General features: G+C 49.1%; 1 protein-coding gene across 1 annotated transcript in view; it reads right to left on the reverse strand.

Annotated features, from left to right (window-relative positions):
• Positions 1-1,570: 1,570 nt before the first annotated feature.
• The window catches only part of LOC144497644 (uncharacterized), a 169,006-nt gene continuing 158,516 nt past the window's right edge, over positions 1,571-12,060 (reverse strand). Inside the window, exons 4-5 of the mRNA XM_078219086.1 lie at positions 10,899-10,969; positions 1,571-4,175 (exon numbers count right to left, since the gene is read on the reverse strand). Coding sequence (XP_078075212.1) covers positions 2,652-4,175; positions 10,899-10,969 — 1,595 coding nt within the window. The 3' untranslated portion in view covers positions 1,571-2,651. The remainder of the gene's footprint in view (positions 4,176-10,898; positions 10,970-12,060) is intronic.

Below are 12,060 nucleotides of genomic sequence, written 5' to 3' on the forward strand. Positions count from 1 at the left end.
TCAAAGCTGAGGTCAATAGATTTCCAGATACTGATGACATTAAGGGATATGGGGATAGTGCTCGAAGAAAGTAGCTCAGCCACTGTCTAGTTAAAACAATGGGGTATACTCAAGAGGCCGAATGGACTATTCCTGCTCCGACCTTCCTATGAGGAAGGGGCGACTGTGGTAATGTCCTATCCCACCCTCCCCATTTCTGATTTGTCTTTCCTCTCCTGAAGAGGCCAACATTCTGCACTGTGGCTCCACCCTATCTGCAGATATCAGGCCCGAGTAGCCAACAACATAGCTGGGACAAGCAGACTATTCAACACTTTGCCATCACAAACCGGCCTGACGCCATCCACACTCCTCCCTTCTTCAAATTTGTGGTGTTTTGGGTGACACCAGGCATGGCCATCATGTATTGTCCATCCTTCCTAACTCTGGCAGCATTAATAGCCAACAATAAAGTGTGGGACTGAATTTACAGGTCGGTCACATTGGGGCGAAGAGTTCCTGAATGCCCTATTAGCCAAACAAAAATCCATCAATCTTTTAACCAGCATTATTTTTTTAACTTTTTAAAAAAAAAGTCTGCAAATCATACAATTCCTACAATGCAGGCCATTCAACACATCAAGTCTGTACTGACTCTCCAACAGAGCATCCTACGCAGGCCCTATCCCCATTACCCCATTTATCCTGCTAATCCCCCAAACCTGCACATCTTTGGATACCAGGAGTCAATTTAGCATGGCCAATCAACCTAACTCTTTGGACTGTGGGAGAAAACCAGAGGCACCCAGAGGAAGCCAACGCAGACACTGGGAGAATGTGTAAACTCCACACAGTCAACCAAGGCCAGAATTGAACCCGGGTCCCTGGCACTGTGAGGCAACAGTGCTAACCACTGTGCCACCCAATCTTCATTGAACTCAACCCTCAAAATTTACTCGCAGTCATGAGTGGACTAGAATCAGGAGCTCAGGATTTTAAAATATTCATTCATGGTACACGAGGCCAAACTGCCCTTGAACTGAATGGCATAGTTGTGGAGTCACATGTAGGCCAGACTAGGTAAGGACGGCAGGTTTCCTTCCTTAAAGGACATTAGTGAACCCCAGATGGCTTTTCATGACAATTGACATGGGTCAGCAACAGAGTTTTAATTCCAGATTCCAATTTCACAATCTGTGGTGGGATTCGAACCCGAGTCTCCAGAGCATTACCCATGGGGGTCTCAGGATGACTAGTCCAGTGACAATATCACTAGGCCACCGGCCTCCCATTTTGTGTAGCGAGTTATGAATAATCTGGAGTACGCGGCAGGAAAGGGCGCTTAACAGATTCAATAGTAACTTTCAAAAGGGAAAGAACTGCCCCCAGGGCCTGAAGGGGAACAATTAATAGGGCTATGGGGGAGATCAGGCAATCTAATTGATATAGATCAGGCAATCGAGTGCACCTCAAACACGCTGGCATGGGCACAGGCTAAATGACCTCCACTATCCCACCCAAGACATATGATTTTAGTGACCGCTCCTATTACCACCTGAGCCAAAATCAGCCTAAGAGTACAGGAGCCTAGTCAGTTGTCAAACTTTCTTTATTCACATGGAGAGCAGTTTAAGTCGACACTATTTTATAAAAAGACATAAATAGTAAAGAACACGACAAAAATAAAAACAAAAAAAAAGTATTGGAAATGCCGGAATCCCGAAAGGATAGATCAGGACCAGGAGGCCCGCGCTGCTTTATCTTTTGAAATACAGACACTGTTGCGATGTGGTGGGATGCTGGGGGCAATATGCAGCAAGTCAATTCACACACAGCAAGCTGCCACCAAAGCAATACGATGATGACCAGATCATCAGTTTCAGTGGCGGTGGTTGAGGGATGAATATTGGCCATGGGTTGCGGAGGGGAACTCTCCTCCCCCCACCCCACCCACTCTTCTCCAAGACATACCGCGGGAATCTTTTACTTGCGATCCTAGGCAGAATATAGGGCTGGGGTCGGTGGGCTCGGTTCAAAGTCTCAACCGGCAGTGCAGCATTCCCTCCACGCCGCCACTGGCAGCGTCAGCCTCCATCTCCGTGCTTGGGTCTCTGGCAGCGGACTCGCCCTAGTGAACTTCTGACTTGGGAGGCAACGGCCAACACAAATCCAGGACGCTCTCTCTCTCTCCCCAGCAGACACGAGTCAGTCTGTGAAGCATCTCCTGTCTTCCCAGTTCAATATTCATAAATATTTAAAAGCATGAGGCAGTGGTTAAAAAATACTTCAGTGTTCCAAGCACCACAATTTACAGATATAGATATATATATATATATATCTAAATATATATATATTTTTCATAGACTTAAATACTCATTCCATGTAAAAATTGTCAGCATGATTTGATGTGGGTAAGTGGGTTTGAAGCTGGATCATGTCAGCCATCGAGTTATCTTTGAAATGGTCCGTTGAGGATTATGCTCGTGCCCACCACCCCCCCCACCCCTCCCCGAACAACCCTCCATGGTCGCACTGGCCCAGACCCAGCTCCCCTCTGTCACCCCCTCCCAGGCTCAGCTGTTCAGTGTCATCTTTGGTCGAGGAGTCAGGAGCGGCGCTTCACCAGTGGTGGGCCAAGTCCGAGGGGAGGCCACGATGGGGACGCGGCCAGGTCAGAGGTCAGCAGGCACACTGAGGTCAGAGGGCACATCGAGGTCGGGGAGGGTAATGGGAACGGAGGCAGCGGCGGCGGCGTGGTAGAGCTTGGCGCAGGCGTTGCGGTGGCGGGTGAAGCTGTCGCGCCACATGAACTTCTTGCCGCAGTAGTGGCACTCGTAAGGCTTGTGGCCGGTGTGGATCTTCATGTGGCCCATCAGGTGGTGCTTCATCTTGAATTTCTTGTTGCAGATGGGGCAGCCGAACGGCCTGACGTTCAGGTGCATGCTCATGTGCCGGTCTCGCTGGCTCTTGTGGGCAAAACTCTTGCCACACTGGCATGGGTAGAGTTTGTAGACAGCGCCAGGAAAGTCCGAGCTGGCCGCCTGCTGGCCTGAGCTGGGGCCAGGCTCCCCCAGCACTCCGTAGGCGCCATTCTCCTGGATCTCGCCAGGCAGCCCGGCCCCCTGCAGGACTGACCCGTTGGGACTGCCTACCCCCGGCCGCTCGAAGTGGAAGTCATCCGAGGAGCCATAGTAGTCGACGGGCTCGTCGTAGCTGGGGTCCTCGGGGAACTCGTCGTATTCTTCAGGCAGTGAGTGCTCACCGAAGTGGGAACCCTCGTGCTCATTGGTCTCTGGGGCCCCCGGCTCCCTCTTACCCAGCGGTGCCAGCAGGAAGTGCCGTTCCTCCTCGCTGCCCGGAGACCTCCCATCCTCCACCTTGCCGCTCTTCACAAACACCCAGCGCTTGTGCGGCACGATGCTGGGCTGGCTGTAAGCAGCGGGCAGTGGGTATGGGCAGTCGCCGCCGTCGCTAGCCCCTGCCTCGCACTCCCGGCTGACCCCCTCCCCGGCAAACTTCTCCCGCTCGGCCGAGTTGCTGATGACGTTGTCCTGCTCAGTCTCCCGGCTCGGGGAGGCCTGGCCTTTCTGGCCCTCCTCCTCGTCCTCGTCCTCTTCCTCCTCCTCGTCCTCCTCCTCCTCCTGGTGGCCTTCTACCTTGACGTCGTCTTCCTCGGGCCGCTCGAACTTGGCCGGCAATGCGACCCCCGGCTCAGGCCCGTGCCAGGGGCTGAGGTAGTTGCTGCTGCTAGGTGACTGGTTCTGGCTGGGGGCTGGGGTGGGTGGCGGCTGGCACTCCCTCAGCAGCTCGGTGCACTTGTCCACCACGTGCCACATCTGTAGGAAGCTAGCCACCGTCAGGTAGCTGACAATCTCCGGCGACATGATGGTGAGCTTGCCGGTGTAGGAGGAGGCCAGCACATTCTCAAAGGCCTTGGGGCTCATCACGCCAGGCAGCACGATGCGGTTGGCGTTCTTCAGCAGCACCTGGTCATGGAAGTACGGAGAGGAGGCCGCCAGCACCGCCCGGTGGGCCCTGAACATCTGGCCCTGGAGGTGGATGGTGATGTCGCATAGTTTGCCCTCCATCCGCTGCTGGTTCATCTTCCTCAGAAGGTTGTTGCCGAAGTTCGGGAACTCCACCTGAAACATCCCTGGCTCCATGGGGAAGTGCCTTTTCCACAGCCCCAGCTGTATCTGTTGTGGGGAGGGGGGAGAACAAAAAAAAACACGTTGAAGTTTGCAACAAAGCATAAGATTCCTTACTCAAGACTTTAATCTTCTTACTAATTAGAAGCAGGAGTAGGCCACTCGGCCCCTCAAGCCTGCTTCCCTATTCATGGCTGACCGGATTGTAACCTCAACCCACATTCCTACCTACCTCTAATAACCGTTCACCACCTTGTTAATCAAGAATCCATCTAGCCCAATAACTACCCCTCAATCAATGTCACTAAAGCAGACTATCTGGTCATTATCACATTGCTGTTTGTGGGATCTTGCTGTGCGCAAATTAGCTGCCATGTTTCCTACATTCCAACAGCAACACGAAAAGAGCTTCATTGGCCGGAAAGGAGTTCTGAGGTGTCTGATGGTTGTGAGAAGTGTTACAGAAAAGCATGTCTTTGAATTTGTGTTGGCAAAGATATTGCTAAAAAGGAAGTGGATGAAGTTTGTGGGTTCTGCTCCTGCCGTGGTTTTGGATAGGATATCCTGTTTAAACTAAAAGAGGTTTGCCAGCAGTGGTAGGTTGCTATGAATCGCCAATGACAAGGAAGATCCAGAACTCAGTTTATACCCACCAGTAAAGGCTGGGGTACTTTCCTCTAGAAAACAGAAGGTCGAGGTGTGGCCTAACAGGGATCTTTCAAATGGTGAAGGGAACAAATAGGACTCGATGTAGGGTCAATCACTATGAGGGTCGCTAATGCATCCAATAAAGAATTTAGGTGAAACGACTTTACCCAGAAAGTGGTGAGAATCTGGAACTCTATCACGGAGAGTACTTGAGGCGACTGGAATAACTACATTCAAGGGGAAGCTAGGTATGTACATGAGAGTGTAAGGTACATGAGGGAGAAAGGGATAGAAGGGTGTGTTGATCAAGTGAGAGGAAGTAGGTATGGGAGGAGGCTCACGTGGATCATAAACCCCGACCCAGACTAGCCGAGTCAAAAGGCCTGCTTCTGCACTGTTGAGCCCAAGTAACCTTTCCCTTCATTATTTTGCGGGCCATCTTTACACGCCAGCTCACTGGGGCCGAAGTAGGGGAAATCGTTTTTCATTCTCAATCGATCGATCAAAGAATGGAGCCACTGCTCCCAAAGCTGAATTAATTTGTGACTGGACAGTTGTATCCGGGACTGTCTGCTACACCACCCCCCCCCTCCCCCCACAGGTTTACCGTTCCTCAATGTAGGGGTGTCTATAAAAATCCTTCCACCCTCTCCGACTCACCACCTTGTGGCTGCTCTAAAGGCTGTCGAGATTATGAATCAGCCAGCAAACACATCCACATCGCACTGCTCTCTGGAGGAAAAGTGTGAACGCACAAAGTCCACCTCACACATTCTGAATATGTCTCTCGGACGCACTTGTCAGCCTTCCCTGCTCAGCAATAGAATCACCGTTTCATCTTCCCTCAGAACTAAAACCTCTCACTATTCATGTCATCTTCCTTAACCTCATCTGCTTTCTCCCCATGCCCTAGGCATCTTTCCTAAGGTAGGGCCATTAAGAAAATTCTAGCCGGACCGATGATCGATCCACTTTTAGCATTACCTCTATTTAAACACTGTGTCTCCACTTATTAAGCCGATGAGCTATTTCACAGCTTGTTTTAAGCCTGTCTGTCTTTGGGATATGTTGTGTGTCACTGGCAAGGCCACCATATATTGTCCGTCCCTTTAACAGTTGGTGGTGAGCCTTGTTCTTGAACCAATCCAGTCTATGTGGTGAAGGTGCGGTTACAATGATGAGATTTATAATATATTATTTTGGGACTCCAGCTTTAAATTCAGGGTAAATGAGAGGGATGGGGGAAGGGGGATCATGCGACCTGTTCCGCAATCTACCCAACTCTAAGCTTGGGTGGCTTGATCGTTAGAGATCAAAGGAAAGTTTGGACTGGTTTTTAATTAAAAAGGTCCAAGGTGTTTACAATTCAGAGACAATGGCAACAGTCTCCGAGTTTACAATGAGCAGACGCTGTGCCTTTTAAACACCCAAAAAGGTATTGTAGGTACCAGGTTATGCTGCAAACTGCCCAGTTACTTTTAGGATGAAAGGGAGCTGAGGCCAAAGGTAGTGAAAATTATCATTTCTCCCCAGATACAGGGTAATGTGTTTCACGGTGCCATGGGGAAAAGGGCAGATGAAGCCATTTTGAGATTAGGTTACAGGCTTCCCTACAAATAACAAAATATCACAAAAAAACAGCAGTTTCTCCAAAGGCTGAGGGAAAGACCTGGAGGTGGTCACTCAAAGTTAGGACTTGGTGAAACAGGGATACAGCAGCCTATTGCAAGCTAGGAGCAACTGTAGACTGTTTGTGATGAGTAATGCAATTCCATGGAGTGTGAGGACTATAAAAGGGGAGTGCTACTTTTTTGTAGTTTAAATTATAAGTTCCAACAAAAAGAAAATAGTGTTTAGCTGATAATGTTTTTCATTTGTTATAGTAAAGGTTTTAAAATGTGACTTCTTGAATATCATTCTTTCAGCTAGTTTTAACCTTAGTTTAAAAGTTCATGGTCCCTACAGAGATGGCAGCAGTGCTCTCACTGCATTGTTTGATGAGAAGCAAGGATTTTAACCCTACGACAATGTAGGAACAGTGATAACAGAGTAACAAGGGAGAGAGTAAGGCCTCTTAAGGATCAACAAGTTCATATATGTGCGGATCCACAAGGGGTGGGTGAGATCCTAAATGAATATTTCTCATCAGTATTTACTGTTGAGAAAAGCATGAATGTTAGGGAACTTGGGGAAATAAAGTGATGTCTTGAGCAGTGTACATATTTCAGAGAAAGAGGTGCTGGAAATCTTAAAGTGCATCAAGGTAGATAAATCTCCGGGATCTGATGAAGCGTATCCCAGGACATTGTGGGATACTAGGGAGGAAATTGCGGGTCCCCTCGCAGATATTTGAATCATCGATAGTCACGGGTGAGGTGCCTGAAGATTGGAGAGTGGCAAATGTTGTGCCTTTGTTTAAAAAGGGCTGCAGGGAAAAGCCTGGAAACTACAGGCCAGTGAACCTCATGTCTGTGGTGGGTAAGTTGTTGGAAGGTACTTTGAGAGATAGAGTCTACAGGCATTTAGAGATGCAAGGACTGATTAGGGACAGTCAGCATGGCTTTGTGAGTGGAAAATCATGTCTCACAAATTTGATTGAGTTTTTTGAAAGGTAGATGAGGGCAGTGCAGTTGATGTTGTCTACATGGACTTTAGCAAGGCCTTTGACAAGGTACCGCATGGTAGGTTGTTGCATAAGGTTAAATCTCACGGGATCCAGGGTGAGGTATCGAAATGGATACAAAATTGGCTTCTTGACAGAAGCCAAAGGGTGGTTTTAGAGGATTGTTTTTCAAACTGGAGGCCTGTGACCAGTGGTGTGCCTCAGGGATCAGTGCTGGGTCCACTATTATTTGTCATTTATATTAATGATTTGGATGAGAATATAGGAGGCATGGTTAGTAAATTTGCAGATGACACCAAGATTGGTGGCATAGTGGACAGTGAAGAAAGTTATCTCCGATTGCAACGGGATCTTGATCAATTGGGCCAGTGGGCTGACGAATGGTAGATGGAGTTTAATTTAGATAAATGCAAGGTGATGCATTTTGGTAGATTGAACCAGGGCAGGACTTAATCAGTTAATGGTACAGCGTTGGGGAGGGTTACAGAACAGAAAGATCTAGGGGTACAGGTTCATAGCTCCTTGAAAGCGGAGAGAGCACTGAAGAGGGCATTCAGCATGCTTGGTTTCATTGGTCAGAACATTGAATACAGGAGTTGAGGCGTCTTGTTGAAGTTGTACAAGACATTGGTAAGGCCACACTTGGAATACTGTGCGCAGTTCTGATCACCCTATTATAGAAAGGATATTATTAAACTAAAAAGAGTGCAGAAAAGATTTACTAGGATGCTACCGGGACTTGATGGATTGAGTTATAAGGAGAGGCTGGATAGACTGGGACTTTTCTCTCTGGAGCATAGGAGGCTGAGGGGTGATCTTATAGAGATCTGTAAAATAATGAGGGGCATAGATCAGCTAGATAGTCAATATCTTTTCCCAAAGGTAGGGGAGTCTAAAACTAGAGGGCATAGGTTTAAGGTGAGAGGGGAGAGATACAAAAGTGTCCAGAGGGGCAATATTTTCACACAGAGGGTGGTGAGTGTCTGGAACAAGCTGCCAGAGGTAGTAGTAGAGGCAGGTACAATTTTGTCTTTTAAAAGGCATTTAGACAGTTACATGGGTACGATGGGTATAGAGGGATATGGGCCAAATGCGGGCAATTGGGATTAGCTTAGAGGTTTAAAAAAAAAGGGCAGCATGGACAAGTTAGGCCGAAGGGCCTGTTTCCATGCTGTAAACCTCTACGACTCTAAATATTCAACATAGGATAGAGTGAGACATGGCACCCTGACAAAGCTGCTACCCTTATCCTTCTGCTATCCTTATCCTTCTCGGCAGTGGAGGCCATGAGCTTGGGAGTTGCTGTCAAAGAGGTTTTAATGATTATACTGAAGATGGTGCACACTGCATCCACAGTACACCTCTGGTGGAGGGGATGGTTGGTTAGACTAAGGAGTGAGGTGTCAATCAAACACATTGCTTTGTACTGAATATCCAATACTCAAGCATTGACTCAGCTGCCAGTGGCTCTGTAACTCACGCCTTGGGAGGCTTGCAGGTTTGAGCCTCCCTCCACAGATCGCAGCACAATATCTAGGTGGACACTTCAATGACATACTAATGGTGTTCTGGCTGGAGCTTTGGAGGTGATGGTGAGGTGAGCTGCTCACAATAGGATTGTAAGTGGCTCACCCTCTATATGGAATCAGACTCAGTTGAGTTTCTTGTTTAATAGTGACCTGCAGGAGGTTAATGGTGGGGGATTTGATGATGGTAATTCTGTTGGAAGTCAAGGAGTGAGTGTGTTAGATCTCTTGTTGGAAGCAGTCATTACTGGAGACTTCTTTGGCACGACTGTCGCAAACCACTCTCCAGTCCAAGCATGGAAGTTCTCCAGGCTTGGCTGCAAGTGAGCACAGACTTGTTCGGTATCTGAGGAGTTATGAATGGAACTGATGCAAACATCCTCACACCTGATCTGATGACAGATGGATGGAGGATCATTGACAAAGCAGCCGAAGATGTTTGCTCCTGCTTTATAGCAGGGTCTCCATCAGCCCACCCATCCTGTTCCTTCCCATAGGCCCTGTCAAGTGTTTCCTCCAAGTACAATGCAATGGGATTGATTTACGTTTTGGTGAAATAGCACCTTTCACAACATCATAGAATCTTGCAGTGCAGAAGGAGGCCATTTGGCCCATCGAGTCTGCACCGGCCACAATCCCACACAGGCACAATCCCCAGAACTCCAGGCAATGCCCAAAGCTAGTCTCCCTGACGCTAAGGGGCAATTATGAGCATGGCCAATCCACCTAATCCACACATCTTTGGACTGTGGGAGGAAACCGGAGCACCCGGAGGAAACCCACGCAGACATGGGGAGAATGTCCACACAGACAGTGACCCGAGGATGGGAATCAAACTTGGGTCCCTGGCGCTGTGAGGTATCAGCACTAATCACTGTGCCACCATGCCGCCAAGTAGTACCAAAGTACTTTGCAGCCAACAAAGTACAATTAAAACTCAGTTACAGTAGTATTGCAGGAAATATGGCAGCCGGGATGCACACACCATTCTCCACAGAGATGTGATAATGACCAGTTAATCTGACTTTCTGTGATGTCAGTTTAGAGTTGAATATCTGTCAGGACGCTGAAGCACTGCACCTCAATGCCAATTCCTGCGGCACTCACCCTCCGACAGTGCCGCACTCCCTCCAGCACTGACCCTCTGACAGTGCCGCACTCCCTCAGCACTGACCCTCTGACAGTGCCGCACTCCCTCAGTACTGACCCTCTGACAGTGCAGCACTCTCTCAGCACTGACCCTGACAGTGCAGCACTCCCTCAGCACTGACCCTCTGACAGTGCAGCACTCTCTCAGCACTGACCCTCTGACAGTGCAGCACTCCCTCAGCACTGACCCTCTGACAGTGCAGCACTCTCTCAGCACTGACCCTCTGACAGTGCAGCACTCTCTCAGCACTGACCCTCTGACAGTGCAGCACTCCCTCAGTACTGACCCTCTGACAGTGCAGCACTCTCTCAGCACTGACCCTCTGACAGTGCAAGCACTCCCTCAGTACTGACCCTCTGACAGTGTAACACTCCCTCAGTGCTGCATTGGGATTGTCAATCGAGATTGTGGTGTATGTACATTAAGAACGAAGCACAGTCCTGGCTCTCTGTGTGTGCATTAAAGCTTTGTCAACATTGCCAACAGAGTTACAGACACCATCCTGGGAGGGTCAGTAAAAATCCCTGAATTTTAGATAATTTAACAATAATTACAGCCCAGCTTGTACACTACCCGATAAAATAAGGCAACTGCCTCTATTTGCAGCTTCCAGGTGTTTCCCCCTCCCCTCACCCTCCACACAAACGTATCCTACCCGCGAATGAGCTCCTCGCCCCGGCTACCGCATCTACTCGAGCCCGAGGCTTCCCGGAGAAGTGGCTGAGGCCTACCTCCCCTCCGCCAGTGCCGACAAGAGTGGAGAATGGACGAGTAGTTACAGAACGGGGGGGAGGTAGGGGTTTTTTCTAATGGGTGTTTTGCACCGAGTTCTGGCGGAGGGCTGGCTCCGCGACCCGGTCTAAACACTGCTCGGTCCCGGCGGCGGATTCTTCATCTCATCGGGGGGAGGGGAGGGGGAAGGCCGCTCAGCTCCTTCCGCCACCGCTCGGCTCTTTCCGGCTCCCAGGGCGGCTCGACTACTTCCGTTCACTCCCTCGTTCCCGCCTCCTACCCAGCACTCGGCTATTTCCGTCTTGCCTCCCGCACCCAGTACTTCCGTTCTTCTCCTCGCCCCCCACCCTCCCCCAGCTATCCAGTCGGCTATTTCCGCTTCCATTCGGGAATGTCCGGTTCTTGGGTCCCATAACTCTTAAAGGGACAGGCATCGCCAGCCCATTCCCAAGGCATTGCCCACATAAGTATTATAATATAATATATTATAATATTTAATTAAAGTATAAAACTTAATTACCTTGTAATATTATATCATAACATAAAGGTTACTTTGGTCATTTAAAGTTTATTTCTTTGTGTCACAAGTAAACTTACATTAACACTGCAATGAAGTTACTGTGAAAATCTCCTCGTCGCCACACTTCGGCACCTGTTTGGAGGGAGAATGCACCTAACCAGCACTTTTGGACTGTGGGAGGAAACCGAAGCATCCGGAGGAAATCCACACTAGCACAGGAAAAACATGCAGACTCCCCCAGTGACCCAAGCTGGAAATCGAACCTGGGTCCCTGGCGCTGTGAGGCAGCAGTGCTAACCACTGTGCCACCTTGCCATCTTTAATCAAAGCAGCAAGACCTGATTTGGTACTCTGTGGATAATTCGGGGTACTCGAAGCTCAATACATTGTCAGTTCCGCAGACAGCGCCAGGGACCCGGGTTCGATTCCCAGCTTGGGTCACTGTCTGTGTGGAGTTTGCACGTTCTCCCCGTGTCTGCGTGGGTTTCCTCTGGGTGCTCCCACAGTCCAAAGATGTGCGGGTTAGGTGCATTAGCTATGCTAAATTGACCCTCAATGTACCCGAACAGGCGCCGAAGTGTGGACACTGGGGGATTTTCACAGTAACTTCATTAGTGTTAATGTAAGCCTACTTGTGGTTAATAAATAAACTTTATGAAGAGTCATATTGGGCTCAAAATCATAGAATCATAGAAATCCTACAGTACACCATCGAGTTTGCACCGACCCCACCC

The sequence above is a fragment of the Mustelus asterias genome, chromosome 8, assembly GCF_964213995.1.
Source record: "Mustelus asterias chromosome 8, sMusAst1.hap1.1, whole genome shotgun sequence".
NCBI lineage: Eukaryota > Metazoa > Chordata > Chondrichthyes > Carcharhiniformes > Triakidae > Mustelus > Mustelus asterias.